The sequence below is a fragment of the Gymnoscopelus microlampas genome (genome assembly GCF_963454915.1).
Source record: "Gymnoscopelus microlampas genome assembly, chromosome: 20".
Lineage (NCBI taxonomy): Eukaryota > Metazoa > Chordata > Actinopteri > Myctophiformes > Myctophidae > Gymnoscopelus > Gymnoscopelus microlampas.
Window position 1 is genome coordinate 27,603,169 of NC_139957.1, and position 21,646 is coordinate 27,624,814.

The following is a 21,646-nucleotide window of genomic DNA, read 5'->3' on the forward strand; positions in this document are numbered from 1 at the left end:
TTCCATGTGTATTTCTAACACTACACTGTAAGATCATCAGTGTCCATTTAACCACTTTAATCCTGGAACCCCTATTTTGGGCACTTCTTTATTTATTTAACTACTGTCAAAGATTTTTCACGAAAATCGTGACACGTTGTGAGCTTGTAGATCTGCTGTTTGCTGTACTTGGTGCTGAGCATGTGTAGAAATGTATCCAATGGGTCCATTTGTTTATTTTTTTTTACTTTCCCTCCTTCTTCAGTGAGGCCCTCACCTTTCAGCCATGAAGTCAGCTCTGTATGGGATAGCAGGAACCACAATAAAGACAATAACAACAGGCCTGCACTATCTCGGCTCCAATGACGCCATCTATGATGACCCCTCCATTGACTCCAGCCCTATTAAGACTCAATTACGCTTAGTGAAGTCTCATTCTGGTGCAACAAGTAACTCTTTAACTGGACTTATCCCTGGAGGTAAGGAAGTCATTTACAATGATCTCCTTCGTGTTTACCCAACGAACATCTCAGAGTTACTCCTGGGTAATAGGACCTCTATGGGTAGTGGGGGCATTGCACAGTGTGAGGAGAACTTTGCAGACAACATGGAGTGTTTTATGATCCTGACACCCAATCAGCAGTTAGCAGTAGCCATCCTGGCGCTGACACTGGGCACCTTTACGGTGCTGGAGAACCTCATGGTGCTGTGTGTGATCCTGCACTCACAGACGTTGCGCTCCCGGCCGTCCTATCACTTCATAGGAAGCCTGGCCGTGGCTGATTTAATAGGCAGTATCATATTTGTCTACAGCTTTCTGGACTTCCATGTTCTCCACAGGAAGGACAGTCCCAATGTGTTCCTCTTCAAACTAGCTGGGGTGATCGCTTCCTTCACAGCATCAGTTGGCAGTTTATTCCTTACCGCGATCGACCGCTTCATCTCCATCCACAGGCCCATGGCGTACAAACACATCGTTACAAAGGCCAAAGCAGTCATCGCCTTCAGCATGATGTGGTGCATCTCGATTGCCATCTCACTGCTCCCTCTGCTGGGATGGAACTGCAAACGCCTGAACTCTGTGTGCTCAGATATTTTCCCCCTTATCGACCAGAAGTATCTGATGTTCTGGATTGGAATGACCAGCATCTTAGTGCTGTTCATCATCTATGCCTACTTGTTCATCCTGTGGAAAGCCCACCACCACGCTGTCCGCATGCTTAGCCGCACCTCCCAGAGGAGCGTGGTCGTCTACACAGCGGACGGGACCAAAGTCCAGCTGGTCAGGCCTGAGCAGGCCCGAATGGATCTACGCCTGGCTAAGACCCTGGTCCTCATCCTGGTGGCCCTCATCATCTGCTGGGGCCCTGTGCTAACTATCATGGCATATGACCTGTTCTGGAAGGTGAATGACTTCATCAAGACTGTGTTTGCCTTTTGCAGCATGCTCTGCCTGCTCAACTCCACTGTAAACCCAGTCATCTATGCCATGAGAAGTAAAGATCTACGCAGGGCTTTTCTCAACATTTGCAAGGCGTGCCGGGGAACAGACTTACCCCTGGACAACAGTGGTGAGAGTGATTGCCATAGCAGAAGTATAAGAGGCCCAGCAGGTGCAGCAGGGAAAGATACAACTGGCTCTGCAAAGACCAATAGGGTGAAAGTAGCTCAGGTTAGTCTGACCGCGTCCACTGAGACCACAGCAGAGCCAGTCTGATGGCTCTTTTTGACTACAAGAACTAAGTGTGAAACCTATTTCATGGGTTCTGGATTTGTGTCCATATACACTACGGCTTGGTTTCAGATAAGGTTCTCTGAACTTAATTTAGGCCCTGCTCAGGAGGTGGAATTCAGAACTTATACTTTCAAAATGTTTGGAAAATATCCGATCTACAAGGTCTCAACGCGTCACATCGTGACACATTGTGAGCTTGTAGATCGATTATTTGTGTTTTGTTTTTTATGACGTACCTCAAGTTTCAGGTTACGGAGGGTTCTTCTGTCAGACTCTGGTAAAACTCTGGTGAAAAGACATAGCAGATCAGACATATGATGCCATATTAAGCACATGAATCATGTCATAATAGGCAAACATTGTGCAAAAACAGGCGAACATTCTGCGAAAATAGCAGATCTACAAGCTCAAGTCGAGTTGCAATGGTGTGTATTGTTATTATTTATGTTGTCCTGCATAATGCAAGCTTTGTTGAGGGTGTGTATACTGTTTTGTATATTGTTGTATATTCTGTTCATTATTAATGGTGCAAATGTTTTGTGTGATGTCTTTACCCTGCTGTATCTACAGTATATTTCTTGCCTTGTAACTGTAACTAAACTGCTGTGCTTCCTTTGGTGACTGAATTTCCCTCATGGGATCAATAAAGGTCTTATCTTATCTTAACATAACACGTTGTAAGCTTGTAGATTTGCTATTTTTGGCAAAGAGATTTGGTGTAGAGGTAAAAGGAACATTTAAAAAAAAGGACAGGACCAAGTTTAGACCCCTAGGGGACCCCGGTCAATAACGTAAACTCTTTCTACGTGTTATTGTTCTCCTCGTCTTTGAATTTGTTTTGCCGATGTTGCCGATGTGTATTACGTTTGACTGATGTTTACATTAAGTGGTTAATGCACTGCTTTGTGACAGTGAAATGTGCCAAAACAAGAGCTATGAAAAAACAGCAAATAAGAATTGCTCTAAATTATGAAAGAATATGGCATTTCTGTTTTGCTTTCAGGGTTGTTCATTTATGTTACATATATTGGGACAGTGTCAAGCCAGGTGAAACTGTGTTTACCACCGTACTAACCTTTATTTTGACTGGCTGTACAATGAGCTGCTTGAAGACCCTACATGACATGGTTTCTCTTTTTGGTGATATCATTAAAAAAGTTAGTGGATCTTGTTGTTTTTGTCACAAAGGTACTTTATGTGATATATAAACACACACACAAATGTAGTTTCCATCAACTCACTCTGATGGACATCTTTAAATATTCCAGAATACCCCCCCCCCCCTCCCCCGAGAAGGAAATAATACATTTTAATTAACAATGTATTATACAACCAAGCTAAACAGTGTCGCAAAGGGCAATCTTACATGACCTGTCTATGCTGCGTAAATGAATTAGAACCTTTTTAAACGATACTGCCAGTAATATTACTGTGAAGAATCAGTAGTGCCATTTTGTGATTTAAGACCTGTTTATCAGAAGAAGACATTAGGTATAAACTTGGTCTATTTCTTCCATCATAATTTTGTTACAATTCATGGTATTTTATTTTTCTTCAATAAAATCAATATCAACGCTTCTTGCTGTTCTTGGTGGTCTTGTTCTTATTGATTGTTCTTCTCCTTTCTAAATACTAATACTAATACTAATAATAATAAATATTATTGTAATATTACTATCATTTTTTAATGATTAAAATATAATATTTATTATTATTAGTAGAAGTAATAACATATTAGCAATAATAATAATAGTTATTAGTAGTAGTAGACATTATAATAATAATAATAATAATACTTATTATTATTAGCAGCCGCAGTAGTAGTAGTAGTAGTAGTAGTAGTAGTAGTAGTAGTAGTAGTAGGAGGAGTAGTAGCAGCAGTAGTAGTAGTAGTAGTAGCAGCAGCATCAGCAGCAGTAGTAGCAATTAGCAGTTAGCCTACCATTAAGTAGTTCCAAGGTTTAAGTATTTTCTGGACATGGATCCTTCAAATTCCATGATGATGTTAAAAGCTTGTATGTGAGAAACTGTCTCGAAGTGCTCAATGTGGGGAATAAAATGTGTTTATTGTGCAATACTGCCCTCATGTGGTTACTACTTGACTTCGGAAATGATATATGATCGCTTTATGTTGTTAACTCATAACTTGCCGTTATAAATTTCCAAAATATGGCATCAACAATGTCCGTCTTCCATGTGGGTTGACTATGAAGTATTTTATATCCTTACTTACTTACCTACGTATATCCTTGCGATCGATCGGTGCACTTGTGCACAACAATGCACATTGTCGCTACCGGTATCTTATCTAAACATACTACAAATCCCAGCATGCAAAGGTGCGCAAGCAACCTATTGGCGCATGTGACGTAGTAGAGGGGGGAGCCTACAGTGTAGGGTTGCCATGTCCGCTTATTATAAGCGACTTTGGGCTAGCTTTTCTGTAAAGTTGCTTGTAAATATTGGTGGTTGCGTTTTTTGGGGGCTTGTTACTAAAGTGTAGTTGCTTATTTGGGATTGCTTCTTACATGTTGTTGTAACCCAGTGGTTCTTAAACATTTTCAGGTCAAGGACCCCCAAATGAATATGTATTTGTCCACGGACCCCCCATCTAAAAGTATGTTGTGACCCCTGTACCATATTTGTGTTGTTAAAATGTTTCAAAAAAAATATTCAAAATGTTGTTGTTTTTTCAGGATTTCGTTTTTTGTTGTTGAAAATAGCAGATCTACACGCTTGTGAGCTTGTAGGTCGGCTATTTTCAAATAGCCAATGCTCATGTGGTCGCTTCTTTTGGGCTTAGTTTTCATAGACCTGGTTGCTTGTTTCTCTCACACATTCTGGCAACGCTGCTACAGTCTATGGGTGAAGCCGACTGCTTGCCTCACTGGGATCAAAAACAAGCAGCTATAAGTTAGCCACCTATCTCATGTTAGCCCTTAAGCTAGATTAACGTTAGGCAGTTGGCCCGTGGTCGGCATTACATCTTCATCAGAACTTTTTCACAAGCAACCTTTTGGAGCCCCTTCAACGATACAAGGACAGTGACAGTGACCGGAGAGAGGGCAACTTTTCCCCCAGAAGGTGAGAGTCAGTTTTATCATCATTCTGTAGCCATGGCTAACGTATAGCTTTGTTTTCGTTTGGTTCAGTGTTGCCATGTCCGCTTATTATAAGCGACGTAGGGCTTCTTTTTTTCTGTAAAGTTGCGGGTTTTTGGGCTTGTTTCTAAAGTGTAGTTACGTATTTTGGGCTTTGTTTCCCAATGTTGTTTTAACCAGCGGTTCTCAAACATTTTCCATGTTAAGGACCCCCCCCCCCCAAATTAACAGGCCTTTGTATTTGTCCACGGACCCCCCCCCCCCATCATTTAAAAGTATTGTGACCCCTGTACCAGATGTGTGTTGTTAAAATGTTTCAAAAGCTATTTAAAATGTTTCACCCCCCTTTGAAAATGGCAGATCAACAAGCTCACACGCGTTGTGAGCTAGTAGATCGGCTATTTTCACATATCAGACGGTCATGTGGCCTAGTCGCTTCTTTTGGGCTTGTTTTCATATACTGTACCTGGCTGCTTATGTCTCACACAATCTGAGAGAGACAGTCTGACATAACTTCACGAACAGTTATCAAGTAGTCATACACAATTAAGCCATAGGTATAGAATCAACATCTTACAAATGAATAAACATCCTGGAAATCCACTGTGAAATTGGTTTTTTAATCATTTCTTTTAAACCGGTGGTTCTTAAATATTTGCATAAATGATTTGTGCCCAGGGGAGCGTTTGTGTTGTTGGAATGTTTTTAAAAAAAAATCAAAATATTCCACATTTTATTTCAAAGACTTACTGAAAATAGCCGATCGCGACGCGTTGTGAGCTTGTAGATCAGATTTTTTTTCAAATGGCCGATGCATATAGGTTTAAAGTGCTCGTGTGGCCTAAGTTGCTTCTTTTGGACTTGTTTTCACATACCTGGCTGCTTATTTCTCTCACACAATCTGGCAACACTGCCAGTGTGGCTAGCAAACGTAAGCTAATGTTCTCCTGGCTACTCGATTATTGGACAAACCGGTCTGCGTTTGTTATGTTGGCCAGGGAATTGCGTTGAAACTGGCAACTCCTTCACACAATAACCTGTCATTACAGTAACTGGCCATCGATGCGTTCTTGTCTCATGGTCTAATAATCTTATTTCGGCATCATTTTAGCCCCTCAAACATCCATCCAGCCTTGAGTCATGGCGTGTGGAGCCACCCTGAAGAGGACCATGGAGTTCGACCCACTGATGAGCCCCACGTCCCCCAAGAGACGAAGATGTGTCCCTGTAGCTCCCTCTTCGTCGTCCTCGTCCTCCTCTTCATCCCCTAGGAAATACCTTCGCATGGAACCATCGCCATTCGGGGAGTCGCCGTCGTCCAGACTTACTGCAGGTGGTGATAATGTTGTTGGTCAAGTTGGCCCTGTTTTTGTGCCGGCTTGGCTGGGTACTTTAAACCAGAGCTTTTCAACCTTTTTCATAATCAAGGTCCATTGTTTATTCGGCATTTGAGCCACGGAACCACCGTTTGATGATATTTAGACTCTCAGACCCAAAACTTAAAATATTGTGTTGTAGTTGGATGAGATTTTGTCCACAATTCCATGCTGTATTGATGTTGGTACCATAAGGCAAACGTTGATCAAAATAACAATTCTTCTACATTCTCTAATTGTGTAGACTTAAATAAATTAAGTTATGCAGATGTTTAACAATAATTTAACTCTTGAGAGTTAAAGATCTACAAGGGTCCATTTGGTTACCAACTCTCAATTTACCTCAAGGACCACTGGTTGAGAACCACTGCAACGCATTTAGCCACATGTTGAGCTTGCTGACTTGAATTCAGCAGTCATCAAATCAATCCATATTTTGTACACAAGGGTTTAAAGTTATCACAGGCTAAGTTACTGGCCGAGGCCTCTGGTTTTGGCCACTAACTGTGTGGTCACATTTTAGAGCTGCTTAACAGTAAGATAAGGTTAGAGGCCTCTTGTGACAACGGTTATCCCTGACTAATATATCTCTTTTTTTCTCTCCCCTAACCTTGTTTCCTTGGTCATTCTAGAACAAATCCTGAACAACATCAAGCAGGAATACAAACGCATCCAGAAAAGGAAACATCTAGATGGGGGCTACCAGCAGTCAGAGGGCTGCTATTCTCCAGAGTCCCCACCTCAGTCATCTATTATTATGAGTGGTTCTAGCATGCCAGGTTTGTTGGATAATGCATTGAAGACAAAGAGATGGATTCATTTTGCAGGACAAAAGAAAGTTTTTGTACAGTCAACATTAAGATTTAACCACTTGAACCATAGCATCTCTACACTGGGGGGAACATAAGCCCAAAAAATAAGCTCACGTTGTGTTGTGAGCTTGTAGAAAGGATGTTTTGGGCAAAGATATTTAGTGTAGCCCATGGGAATACGATCAACTAAGTATAGGATGTAAGTGGTTAAGTCATGCATATATAGTTACGGTAGGCCTGTCAGTTATTGCATAATCGCCTAATTGTAATTATTTGAGGTAATTGCAATTATTTAGAATAAACGTCATTATTGTCGTCATACATTTTCCAAAAATAGTGAAAATATCAGCAGCCATTTCTGCTATTTCTAAAATATTTTGATAGTATGAAATTATTAAATGTCTAATTTCTTTATATATGTATGTTATTTGTCATATCTGCCTTGTGCCATTTTTGTTTACAAAGCCTAAAAGACAAACAAATGTAATTTGTATTCATATGTTAGTGTTCAATGCCAAAAACATTATTACATCGTTAGATGTAATTTTTTGTATGCCAATTAAACATCCAAGTAAAATGTCATGATCATGACAGCTTTAGACAGAGGTCCACAGTACCATGACTCATGCTGTACAATCATCTCACTCTACATTGTATTCTGCAGGAACATCTTGTGGAGGTGTTTCTCCAACAAGGAGAGAGCAACCTTTATTCACTCTCAGACAAGTTGGAATGATCTGTGAACGCCTCTTGAAGGAAAGGGAAGAGAAAGTGCGTGAGGAGTATGAAGAGACTATGACTTCAAAATTGGCAGGTCAGTACCCCTCCAACGATGGGATGCTGTGAGCAGGGTTTGTCAATACTAGTTGGATCCGGAAATTATGTAGTGAATTCATTTTGCATCGGTATACATCAATATAGTATTACTTGTAAAGTACATTAAAATGTCTTGTATTTCCTGCATTGTGTGACTGCATTTGAATAGCTGAATGGGTTAAGTGAATGAATGTTGGTCAGTAAGGTGGTTTAACGTCTCCAGTTTTGAGGAGAGAAAAACAAATCGTTCAAAACCTACAAGACGTAACAATTATGTACAATGCTGCAATTTCAGAACAATATGATACCTTTGTGAAGTTTACACATGATCAGTTGATGCGACGATTTGGGGAGCAACCTGCAAGCTGTGAGTTCTCTTTTTCACTTGCTTGCACATACACTTTTCACACCTTGAATTCCATCTGTTAATGTTCAACTAACAAATCTGGTGTCTATATACCCTCCCCCCAGATGTTTCCTGAGTGTGATACAGAATCTTTGCCAGGCGACTTTCTCTTGCTGCAAGCCGAGTCAAGTCTCAAGAAAAAAGCCCATCAATGCAAGAGATACAGTTTAAATGAAACTTTTCTTACTGTGCCATATTCTGTCTCTGGGCAAAGGTTTATATGAAGCCGTTGTCAGTGGTTACCACTCTATTGTAAGCAACTAGGTGCTTCCTGATGTAAATTTATGGACCCTATCTCTATCGGTGGCCTATGTTTATCCTGCTGTACGTGTATCTACAGTTCTCTTACTTTTATAATGATTCCTGGCATTCCAGACTTTGTTATTCATTGTTTGATTTCTTTGTTACATGTAAATAAGAAAGCAATGTAGAATTCTACAAAAGGTTTGCTGGTCAATCTGTGAGCAAGGGGAAAATTTGAGTTAGCATTAAAAGTTTGCAGTTTGTCCTGCAGTTCATTGTTTGAACTTGAACAGTATAAATGGGCTGATCTGACCCTTACCCCTCCCCCAAATCAAAAGTATTTATTTTGACATTTGTTTTCCTGATATTACTTTCAAGCCCATGTACTTAGTGGAAAAACCAATAAAACGTTTTAAGGAGTTATAGTCCTTGTTTTGTTTAATGATCTTCATACTAAGGTGATGTTGCTTACCACACGTGCAGTAGTGATAGTGTACAGCAGCCCACGACACGAACCACTACAAACTACAGTACTTTCTGAATGTTGTGGTTCTTCTGCACATGCTTGAGAATCAACAGGGGAGACCAATGTTACCTTGAAAAACAGTAAACTGGGCATTAGTATTTGCTCATGGTAATGTTAGCCCGGTTGTTTATGTTTATGGAGTCCGAAAAAAATGCCACCAGACATACTGAGCAAATACATTCTTTTAATGAGAAAAGGGCAAAACAGATTTTTCACACATACTTCTAGACTTAATATGCAATGGCGAGTTATTTTTAGGCTTCACACCTCAGTATATTAATTGAAATAAGAATGGATCCAGGTTAAACGTGAAATTGAACCCTGAGAATCCTGCAGACTAATCGTTCAGCAGCCACCCCAGGTCAGTCGAGCCACATGATCAGTCTTCTGCTTGGTGGACTTAATGAAGCCCAGAAATTCAAGCTCTGACACGGACTGGATGAAACGAGCACTGGAAAATGGTTAAAGGCCCAAGAACCAAACATGAAAGCTAATCCACTGCTACAAAACGCCGGAATTATAATGGTCTATCTGTCGCCCATAGAAATTAACCGAGTTTCAAGCTTACAACTCAAAGCAGTTATTTTTGGCAAAACTGTCCTCTGACGGATAATAAAGGCTTAAGCCCATCTATTGATCATAGCCAATTCCTCACACTGAATTATTTTAGCGTTTGCTCTTAAGAACTTGATCCAGGGGTTGACACTAAGGTCTCAAGGCACTTGCCCATAGGGCAAGTAAAGTCATGTTCTACTTGCCTGAAAATTAAATCATGATAGGTACATTTTTTTAATTACCATTCATTTTAACACTTATTTGTTTACTTAACTTGCAAATTCTGGGGCTGTGCGATTATGGACATATCTCAATAGCTATATGACTTATTTAAAATTCCTCGGGCAACCTGAAAGCAAACTCGGGCAGTCGGGCAACCGTTAGTGTCAACCCCTGTGATCACACCGTCTGAAAAGTGCAGCGATATACAGGTGTGTGTGTGTATGTATGTGTATTTATGTATGTATGCGTACATACATACATACACTCTACGTTTTAATCATTTCCCAAAAATAGCAATCAATCTACAAATATGCAACAAATTGTGGAGCTTGTAGATCAGGTCTTTTTGCTATTCGTCAAAAATATATAGGGCTTATTCGTTAAAGGAGTGGTTTTGCCTAGCTGTTAACGTCATCACTTAGCCAACTGCGCTGTTTCTTGCTAAATCAGTTAGTGATTTATTTGTTATATGTCTATTGTTACAGCATGTTTGTTCATAGACAAACTAGTATAAAGGATACTGTTTGAGTTCATCTACTTTTCCATAATCTTTGGAATCAGGATCTTGACCCTCAGCAGCAGAGACCACAGTGGCATATGCCTGGAAAACAAACACTCGGGTTATCATGAAACACATGACAAACAACTTGATATACCAAAATTAAAGTAACCTTTGCCCTTACAACGCTAACCTCTATTATCTGTTGCTACAAGAGGAGTCATTATTGAATGTGTGATAAACAAATCAATAGTTTTTAAAATTTTACTTCAAATTCAATAATTTATGTTGCATTTGATGTACATGTCAAACAATTTCCCTGACAAAGTGCGACCATAGGGTCTTAGGAACTCACCTCTAACCAGTCATAGAGGTTGATCAGTCTGCCGCACTCAAGGTGAAGTTTGTGCACAATGCAGATATCAGGAGCAGCATTGGAGACTGAACCGTCCTCTGTTCTCAAGTGGTTATTCTAAAAAAAACAGAAGTAATTGTGCTTCATACAGTATGAATGAATTGTTTCATATGTTGAAAGACTTCGAAAAACATCATATATCACAATATGCTCAATACAATTTGGAGAATGTATTGCCAGAACATTGTGCATGTGTTAGAGGTGCTGTAAGTGATATGTTCTGGTTAAAACAAACTCTATATTCCGATAGCCATTGCTAGAGTGTTCAGTGAAAGGGGTACTCGTCTTTACAGCTCTTGAGTCTCTAATAGAAAATACATTTTCAGGCGGGTCACCAATTTAATCTAATCAGGAAAGATTTAACAGCCTACATTTTACCCTGTTTCAATTATAATTTTGTACGCTCATTTTTTTTAAATATGGCTTCACCTGGAGGGAAAGGTTAGCGGTTACCTGAAGATAATGGTACGGACTGCTGAGTGCAGTCTGAATGGAGGTACGAGGTGTGGCATTGAGGTGTCGCCTTAGAACAGCAGAGGAACTGTAGTAGCACACCTCATTCAATGGCTGACACTCTGGGGGAGACAGGTAACTCCTGGGAAGAACAAATTTGAATTTAGAATTTATTGAAAGAATAGCCCCTTGAGATGCAGCATCTCTTTTTCGAGGGGGTCCTAATGTACAACCTAAGACACAAATGCATTCATACACAGATAGATGGACAGACATATTTGTTAGTTGAATAGAATAACCATTTAGACTCAATTTGGGGACAGTCCTCAATAGGAAACAGTGGTGATACGCAGGTGTTTTGGGCTGTAAGTAGCGTGCTAACCCAGAAGAACAATATAAGGCACATGCATAACAAATAGGCGGTCTCTCGTGCCTTAGTTATAACAACAATAAAGCTACAGTACTGACATTTCTGCCGTAGCCTTTAACAAAGGTAGCTAGTGTGTTATAACAAGAGTTTTCAGTTTCAGCCCGACCAATGCGCTCGGTCTGGGTACGGGCCAACAAGTTATGCCAATGGGCCGGGTTGTGCAAAAAACACACATATACATATACATATACATATATATAAACAACATTTATAGTTATCGTTATAGTTGTGGAGTGCTTGGCGTGAATGGCACATAACACTCCAAATCAATATGCCCATCAGCATGAGAAGCAGCTCACAACAACCCTAAAATATAACGCCATGTACAGTAGCCTACATGTCTTTTTCTACTGTAATAATATCACAACGTTCTTCTTCAAACTCTTGTGCGAATGTATGTGTGCATAGAAAATAAATAGAGGCTTATTTCTACATTGTGAGAATGGAACAGAGCAGGGAATGTTTTGTGTGTGTATGCAAGTGTGCGCACTGCCCGCAGTCCGTAACAGAGCTGCTCAGTCACAAATAAAGTCAGAATAACCAGTGTCTGGCATGAGAAGTTTATTTATGCAACACGTGACCATATGCAAGCATTACTGTATGTGATGGTCTCTTGTTTTCGCCCTCTAACTCCATTATACTATATGTTTTGAGCTGCTGATTGTGCATTCTGGCATTAACTGACTCCTGTTTTTTGGGGGGGGGGGCGGGCTCGGCTCAGTATTGTATGTGATAATTGGTCTCAGAATGGCTTAAACACGCTTGGTTGGTACAGGTTAGAATTTTCAGGTTTGTTGAGAACTCTAGTATAACAGCTATGTACTATAGGCGTTACTATGTTGTCATATGAAAATCCTGGCACTACTACGTTCAGGACAGATCTGTCTCACCGTACTAAGCTGTCGATAAACTCTAGGGCTTCGTTGCGTAGAATCTCAAAGTGACTCATTTTTTTTGTTCTCCGAGATTCCTTCATCTCCAGCAGTGTCTACAAAACAAAACGGGGCAATTCAGTTAGCTTAAACATCTCTTGAACGCACATTACTGAAATACAGGGACCATGCTCCACTAGTATAGCTGTTAAATACTGTACCTTCTGCAGTTGGAACAGATCTGTTTTCTTATGAAAACCTTTTTCAGGAGAGGTGAGTTCCCCACCACCAGCAGCAACTTCAGTAGAGGTGTCTGTTGCTAGAAGCAACAGAGTAAGAGACATGATCATATTCTGTGCTTATGAAGTTGTTTTGTTTAGTCACAGTTCAATCATTGCCCCAATCATGTACTGTGGACCCAGTCACTGTCAACCACCACTGTTGGTCTGGGGAGAGTGCAGACAACCACATGCCTCCTCCATTACACATAGATTTACCCACGTTCACCTAACAGCAAGGACTTTCACCAGGACATAACACGCCAGAGTTTCACACCATCTCCCCCAGATCCCCCCACTGAACAGTCACCCAAACCAACACAACCCCCTGCTGGTTTCAACCTGCAACCTCCACAGTCCTCCTCATCATTATTTACCGTCCAGCTGCTTAAATTTGACCAGCATTTCCTCCAGTTTGCCAAGAGCCGCCTTCATCTTCTTGGACTTGACAGACCTTAGAATTTCAACACACCTCTGCAGCACTGTGATCAGCTCATCTTTAGCCAGCATCCTGGTGGACAAACCACATGATGGTGACTGACAAGATCAGCCTGCTCAGCTCAACCAAGGTATGTTTGCATCTTTGTGGGTTGATTTTGGAGCTTTTAAAAGCTGTCAGCATTTGCTGTCAGTAAGTTGATGGATAATTATGTATTGTCAATTAGTTGGTAGTGCACTAGTAAGGCTTGTTTGGTGTACATACTGTAAGTTCTGTAATCTGACTTACCCAAGGAGCTGCATGGCTGACTGGTACTCCTCATTATCCCAGATGTTCTTATCCAGGCACAATATATGGAGCTCCCTGATCTGTGACCAGAGAGACAGTCTGACATAACTTCACAACAGTCATCAAGTAGTCATACACAATTAAGCCAGAGGTAGAATCAACAACTTACAAAATAAAAAACATCCTGGAAATCCACTGTGAAAGAACAGGTACTGTATGTTTGTCTGAAATCTAAGAGTAGTGCTCTATATGAGATGCTGGTTCAACATAAAACAGTAGGTCCTTGCCTGTTTCCCAAGGGGGTACTTGGGTAATGAAGAGGTCAGGATGTGGAGACATCTTAGGATGGGGTAATAATTCTTGTGGTATTTGCGAAGATTCTTCAGCAGCTTTTGACAAACCGCCTACGGATAAAAATGCAGAGTCTAATCAATACAATGACACTGCACTCGTTTTTGAATTGTGTCTATACTCTTGAACAGATATTATTGGATTGAAGGAGGATGCGAGAAACAACTAGTTTTACTTCAAAGTGAAGTTACTAAAGTCTTATACCAAAGCCATAGAGAATACTTGATTCAGACTGTGGCTGGAGGGTGAGCATTATTTTCAGATAAGTGCATGGCTGCAGACTCATCATCACCGGTATAAATTAATATAATCTGTACTGTATCAATGGATATTTAAGATAACATTAGCTACAAGCTGAAAGAGCGTAATGCCCCAAAGCATGAAGAAACACTTAATATTAAAATTGTTGGTATAAGCCAAACATAATAATCAACTCAGGGCCGTGCATTCATCAGAAAAATAATAATTTGGAGACCAATTCCTCAGCTTCACATTGAACAGAAATGATACACTCTTCCGAAAACCACATGGCTCATCGTTGATTATTCTGTGCTTATAAAATTATAAGTATATGCATATCTAGCCAAATCTGTGAAAACTAATATTGTTAGACAAAACGTATACCTTCATATGTTGGTCGTCGGTCAACAGGTTAACCTGTTCTTGAGGTTCTTGCATCTCTACATAGCTGGGGAAAAATAAATAAAATTCAGCTGCTGAGGATGCAGGAGAAAGGCTTGCTCTGTCAGATCAGAGGCCGTAAACGGGAAGAACAGAAACCTAAACAATGTTATTTGCTTGCGGACAAAGATATTGGTGTATTTAATTCCATTTTGGCTCTGCCTGCCATACAAGCTATACTTTAGCTTACCATGAGAAACACTGGTGCGTGTGCGCGCGTGTGTGTGTACCTTCTGAAGGATGGTAACTGCCTGACTCTCTCCAAATCCTGGTGGCTGAGCTGAATGGCGTTAATCAGTGCTTCCTTCTTCTTACAGCACAGCACAGCCAGAGGCTGGCTATGGAAGTGTTCTAGCAGTGCCAACTGTAGGACAGAGCAAAAACACACTCACATTTTCCAACAAAATTGCAGACGGGTACATAAACAATACAGACAAATGGAGACAGGACGAAAAACAATAGCGAGCAGACTCTTGGAAATGATTTCCTACCTGCAGGCCTTTGATGAAATTTCGCACTGAGAAGTCATGGTAGAGGAAAATGCTGATCAGCACCTGTAACACCTTACCGCTGAGCTTAAAGGGGAACTGGGGCGTCAGGATCAACTATAAACACAGATAGTAATACAAAATAAGACACATTTTCTGGGATATAATAAAGAGAATATTTTCTTTTATGGAGTGAGTGTTGTGCCTCTTTTGCCGTCATCCTCTAAGCTTATGATAGTCTCATCATAAGCTTAGAGGATTTGTAAGTATGGCACTTATTTTTTTCAATCTACTGCCAACACCTGCTCTTTTGATGTTTGTTTATGTGCCAAATGTGTAATAAAAAAGATCAATGACAATATTTGGACTTATATTGTATATCATGGCCAAGGTTTAACATCACTTTAAATTATACATTTCTTCTGTAGGTCAGTGTGTGGCCTACCTTGTCTATGACAGTGGCCAGGTGCTGGGTACAGGAGAGGGACTGGAAGAGCTCTATGCAAAGCAGAGAGGACACAGAGTGGGGCAACATATGTTGGATGGTGCTCGGCGATGTGGCGATGCCAAAGATGAACATCAGGGGAAGCTGTTCAATATACCGGCTGTGCAAGAAAACAGAACAAGGTTATGCAAATGTATGATTGTATTCCAACATATATGCACAGACAAAGGAGGATGTAAGCAGAGTTTCCCATCCTGATACCGACCTAAATACATTGCATCATCTTAAAAACAAATTGGTATGGTTCGGTCCTAATGAGCAACATAAGGACAATTACACTGAGGCACACAATGGGTCAGTTATTCAGGAGTAATTTTGGTGATTCTTTTTCAATCCATTCCATAGTGGTTTGGGCATTTCTGACCATTTTGATTCCGGCTGAACTTTGAGACCGAATATCTACTGTCAAAAAAACATTTTATATACAAGCTGTATGAACACGTATTAGATGATTAGGTAAAGACAGAGTTAAGAAGGGTTTCACATCATCACGTGTCTTCTGCAGATGATAATGTGAATTCACGAGACCGGGATGGTTTACCAGGCTAGGTAAAATCAACAAAATGTTGGAATTCTTTCTAATAATAATAATAATAAAGAACCTGTGTATATACAGTACCTGCAGATGAGGATGAAGTCCTGGAGAACTCTTGGGTTGAAAGCCTCCAAGTCTTTGAAGATAATGACAATGGGTGGCTGCTCTTGTGCATCTATAGCTCCAGAACTACGTTTTTTACCAGGAGTAGATTTCTGAAACGATAAAGATAATAATTTTAAAAGAATCCATCCATCCACCTTCAACCGTTTATCCAAAGTCAGCAGTTCCAGGAGAGAACCCCAGACTTTCCTTTCCGTGGTCATATGAATAGCCAGCTCTGAGGATACCAAGGCATTCCCAGGCCAGTGTGGAGATATTATCCCTCCTGGACTTCCGGTCTACCCTGTGGCCTCTTCCCAACTGGGTGTGCCTGGAAAACCTCTATACCTCAAAAAGCACAGCAGCAGATATTAACCGGAACACATGACGGTGTCAAGTGTTCCCAGTTTAAATCTGCTGCCACGCGAATCAATGGGATAATTAACTGGAACAGGGCATGGCTCCTTCAGGAAACCCAGGACTACATTACGCAAAGAGCCTATTGTGTTTTTGGAGCGCCAAGCCGAATGCATTGGAGGATTCAAAGTAAACCCCTGGTCTCTGCATGGGTGGGCAGGAATTTAGCCCGGCGCCACCCATCTGTGTTAATTTAAATTAACACAGAGAATGTTCATGCGAAATTGTCCCTTTCATTGTCAGATAGTACCCAATGTTAATCATGCCACATCAGTAACTAGAAATGCCCTCCTACCTTGGTTTTGCTTTGGTACCAGTCAGAGAGAGTACTGAGGGAACAGTGCACTTTCTTCAGGTTAAGCTGTGTGCTGCTCTGCCCAGCCTCCTCTTCCTCTTCATCATCCACAGATACAACAGCGTTCATCAGCCTCTCCAGAACCCTTTGCATCAGATGCTTCAATGCTGGCATGATGAAGAGGTTTTGTTTAATAACACTAGAATATACTGTATCAGCTGGAGAAATTGAATGATATTTGAAAAATGTGAAATCCACAAAAGTGAACTACACAAAAGTATCTAACAAAGAGGCCTGTTGTGGGATTTAGGCAATTTCAGGGTAAAAAAGCAATGACAGTTATACAAACATGCACATAACCGGTTTCCCTTAAGTTCTTAACCCATTTAGACCTGAGGTTGATTCTAAAAACGCCTTCTAAAACCTAACCTCAGTTTTCGGAAAACGTTCAAATTCTTACTAAAAAGAAATCAATACAAAATGATGTTGCTATATGTATAGCAACAACTAATGAGACACAGAGGTGGCTCCCGGATTGAAAAGTATGACATTGTATCGGTTACAACAGGTCTAAATGGGTTGGTAATGCAAGCTAGAGTCTGCCTTTACCTCCACACTCTTTGGCCTGAATAGAGACCACATGAGGAGTCACAGACTGTTGGAGTAGCTCAGTCAAACTCTGGAATGTCATGTCATGATCAGGAACATTCACACCTATGGAGAAGATCAAATGTCACAATTTAAAGATGTTTAATAAATAAATGAATACAAAATAAGACTAATACCATGTCAAAAGTAATCAACCAACTACACTATAAAAATTGTTAAACATTGGCCAAATTGTGAAATTTTACCTGAGAATGAGGCAAAAATATAAAATAGACGATCTACGTGCTCATAACGCAATATTTAACTGTGGAAAGGAGTCAAACTAAATCTAATGCCACAAGGGTGGGGGTCCCCAGTTCCAACACAATTATTTTTGGGGGGGGGGGGGTCGCAGCCTGAAAAGGTTGAGAACCACTGCAGTAGATGAACTGGGTGAGGTTAAGTAGTTAGCGATCCAAAAAAACTGTAGCTTTCTTCATTCTATTAAACATTTGTGCAGAAAAACTGCTCTTAGCATTGAAACATACAAATACATAATCAAACTAATAGGCTCTGTGCCTAAATGCATACATGATTTTTATTGTGATGAGGACGAAAAAATAATAATAATGTGAGTTTTCAGTCCTCCTTGTTCTAAAAAGATGTTCTACTCTTTTCATACTTTGGGGAATATGCTACATGTCATGGATATGGATTTGGGGTTTTAGCACTCCACTGAGAATCCCATTATTGAAGTGCAATCTCCTTTTCTAACTCAGCAAATACCAAATTATACAGTTGCTTGCCTCATCACCGGTATAACTTACCGAGCACCAGAGCAGCTGTAGGAATCTCACTGGCTCTCATTCGTGATGACCAGTTGTCTGCACTGCGATGAAAAGTGGAGCAGCACTTTCTGATGAACTCCAGCAAACTGTCTAGGATGTTCCTGTTGAGCTCATCCTGCAAAACCTTAAGAGGAGGCAACCAGGAATATCATGTTGCAAGTCATATCTAGTCTATGCAAAAAGCACAAACACTGAAAGGCAGAACAAACACAAAGTATTCAATAAATGGTTTTAAGCACAATACCCTTGAGTATTTGGGTAAGAAGAAAAAAATATGTTGCAATATAAACATTTCATACACTAGTATTTTTCAAACACAAAAGAATATGTCCAATATTTCAGGGAGACTGTGCATGAACCATTTTTCAAATATATAAACGTCATATAAAGTCTTAAAAGCGACAAGTAGTAAATAGTGGATCTGATTTCTGGGCAGTGGTGTAAAGTAACGAAATGCATTTACTCAAGTACTGTACTTAAGAACAATGTTGAGGTATTTTTACTTTACTTTTTATTTTGGAGTATTTCCAATTTTCAGAACCTTTACTTCTACTCCAATACATCTCAGAGGCAAATATTATACTTTTATTCCACTACAATTATTTGAAAACTTTAGTTACTTTGTAGATTTTGATAATTATTACAAAACATACATTACCCATTTCAGCCCCATGCACATTTCGCCATTTGAAAATAGCGGATCTACAAGCTCATTGCAACGCATTGTGAGCTTGTAGATCGGCTATTTCCAAAATATTTTTTTATACATTTTGAACTTGTGAAATGAGACATTCTGCATAATGAGTACAGTTACTTTTGGTACTTTAAATATATTTTGATACCAATACTTTTGGACTTTTACTCAAGTCTTTTTTTTTATCCGGGACTTTCTTTTACTTTTACTATTAGTTCTACATTGCAGTATTGATACTTTTACTTAAGTAAGAAGTGTGAGTACGTTCTCCACCACTGTAATTTACTACTCACCTGTGTCTCAGCTTTCATTTTGTCCCACAGACTCTGGCAGAATTGGAATCGCAGTTTGACATTCTCTGTGTCCTCACATCCATGTATGAAATGATCCTCTGTCAAGAACACAACATATAATATGACTATGCAGCAGTGGTGTAAAGCAACTAAGTGCATTTACTCAAGTACTGTACTCAAGTACAATTTTGAGGTACCTTTACTGGAGTATTTCCAATTTTCAGTACTTTTACTCCACTACATCTCAAAGGCAAATATTGTACTTTTACAAGTACAATTACAAGTTACTTTGTAGATTTTGACTCTGCAGGGTAACTTTACTTGGTACAAAACCAAATCTTTGTTGCCATCTTGAAACATTGATTCACACTGTGAGAGACCTTTAAATCATTGGTTCTCAAAGTGGGGTCCGGGGACCCCCGGGGCCCCTGGGCCAGGGGTCCGTTCCAGGGGGTCCCCAGCAAAGTGTGTTAATATAGCGTCACAATAATTTAACCACTTTAACCTTTTATACTTTGGCTATTCATAAATAGCAGATATACAAGCTCAGTAGATCTGCTATTTTTGAAAAATCGTGAAAATGTGCCCAAATCTATGAATATATATTTAGTAGCGAACACTTGTAACTCAAATCTTTGCTTCTGGGGGTCCCTGGAACAAAATATTTGAGATGGGGGTTCGCGGCCAAATACATATCATTTTGGGGGTCCTTGACATGAAAAAGTTTGAGAACCACTGCTTTAACTTACCCAAATCTGGAGTCTTCTTCCTTTTCTTCTTAGTGCTCGGTTTGAAAACAAAGCAGCCCTGAAATAATGTGTCAAGAAGTAAACAAACAGCACATCAAACACCATTAAATACTGCTTGGCTGCAACAGTATAGTACCACATTCACTGTTATGTCATTATATTACCTTTGACACGGACGAGGTCGCCATTTCAGCGTTAAATGTTGCTTTATAAAAGTAGGTATTTAATGTCTATTATCTCATGTCGGCCAGATACAACATTGCTGTGAATAAAGTATGTGGCAGTGTTGCCACATTCTGCGAGAGAAATAAGCAACCAGGTCTATGAAAACAAAGCCCAAAAGAAGCAACTATGCTAATTGAAAAAGGCCGATCTACAAGCTCACAACGCGTCGCGGTGCGAGGTGTTGTGAGCTGCAAGTCAACAACAACAAAATGAGAAAAATCTAGTAGTTTTGTAATGTTTTTGAAAAATGTTAACAACACAAATCTGGTATGGGGGTCCCTGGCACAAAATATTTGTTCAGATGGGGGGTCTGCAGGACAAATACATATTAATCTGGGGGTCCACTCCTTGCCATGAACATGTGTAAGAACCACTGGGTTAAACAATATTAGGAAGCAAGCCTAAATAAACAACTACACTTTAGAAACAAGCCCAAAAAAACGCAACCACCAATATTTACAAGCAACTTAAAAGGAGAGAAAAAAAACAAAGTCGCTTATTATAAGCCGACATGGCAACGCTGCTACAAGAACGTAGAAAGGAACACTTCCTGCAGCGTAATTCCCGCCAGGATGACGTTTATGAAGGAGGAGGAGTCAGTGACCACGTGCTTGTGACAAGGTACCGTTGTAATGTGTTCCCCATGCTTTATATGGCTCAGCTCTAGTCTAGACTACTGCCACATTTTATATCCAGTGGTGGAAAGTAACTAAGTACATTTACTTAAGTACTGTACTTAAGTACAATTTTGAGGTATTTGTTCTTTTCTTGAGTATTTCCAATTTCCAATTTCCTTTTACTTCTACTCCACTACACCTCAAAATATTGTACTCCATTTTTTATTTGTATTTTACTCCACTACATTTATTTGAAAACTTTAGTTACGAGTTCCTTAAGATTATTATTAATTTAGATTATATTGATTATTATTACAAAACATACATTCACCACTTCAGCCTTTCTACGACTGTTTATATCCCTGTCTGAATGTGTTCCCCATATCGGTGAAGGGAAGGAAGTTAACCATTAAACTCCATGGATATAACAATAATCTAAAATGTATTTGTGTGTGTGTGTACATATTTAAATATACATATATACTGTATTTATACATTTATACACACACACACACATAGTATACAGTATATAATATACGTCATATTAGACGATTGATGTGATCAGAGATACATACATTGCTTTCTGAATTATTTTAACGACCTCACCTAAAAGATATAATTACTGTGTCAGAAGTCCCTCTAGGACATGGCGTTGGTCTTTACAACATTTCTGATCTCAAAGGCTGTAACTTGAGGTTTCTTGAGGCAACAGTCACAATCATTCTACTGCTTTGGAACCCAACAACTTTATGAACATGCATTGCAAATCCATGTGAAATGGTTATTGAAGGAAAACTGTGGTAGAATTCACAT

General features: G+C 39.8%; 3 protein-coding genes across 3 annotated transcripts; 2 read left to right on the plus strand and 1 right to left on the minus strand.

The window, feature by feature from the left end:
• Positions 1-265: 265 nt before the first annotated feature.
• LOC311036431 (cannabinoid receptor type 1B-like) lies at positions 266-1,696 on the plus strand (the record flags this gene model as incomplete). Its single annotated transcript, XM_084045123.1, has 1 exon — positions 266-1,696. The coding sequence occupies one exon, from the start codon at positions 266-268 to the stop codon at positions 1,694-1,696; it is 1,431 nt and encodes a 476-aa protein (XP_083901249.1).
• A 2,879-nt stretch (positions 1,697-4,575) lies between these two features.
• On the plus strand, positions 4,576-8,888 carry LOC311035942 (akirin-2-like). Its single transcript, XM_084044453.1, has 6 exons — positions 4,576-4,798; positions 5,927-6,148; positions 6,824-6,970; positions 7,668-7,817; positions 8,115-8,186; positions 8,291-8,888. Exons 2-6 carry the CDS (start codon positions 5,956-5,958, stop codon positions 8,299-8,301), a joined length of 573 nt encoding a protein of 190 aa, XP_083900579.1. The 5' UTR covers positions 4,576-4,798; positions 5,927-5,955; the 3' UTR covers positions 8,302-8,888.
• A 294-nt stretch (positions 8,889-9,182) lies between these two features.
• On the minus strand, positions 9,183-20,275 carry orc3 (origin recognition complex, subunit 3). The gene is made up of 20 exons (XM_084044904.1): positions 20,156-20,275; positions 19,992-20,049; positions 19,243-19,340; positions 18,235-18,379; positions 17,429-17,533; positions 16,820-16,986; positions 16,090-16,220; positions 15,411-15,570; positions 14,969-15,082; positions 14,708-14,841; positions 14,421-14,484; positions 13,733-13,849; positions 13,446-13,525; positions 13,096-13,229; positions 12,662-12,759; positions 12,459-12,556; positions 11,139-11,280; positions 10,626-10,742; positions 10,293-10,372; positions 9,183-9,445 (listed from the first exon to the last, which is right to left on the minus strand). Exons 1-20 carry the CDS (start codon positions 20,177-20,179, stop codon positions 9,340-9,342), a joined length of 2,172 nt encoding a protein of 723 aa, XP_083901030.1. The 5' UTR covers positions 20,180-20,275; the 3' UTR covers positions 9,183-9,339.
• Positions 20,276-21,646: the final 1,371 nt, after the last annotated feature.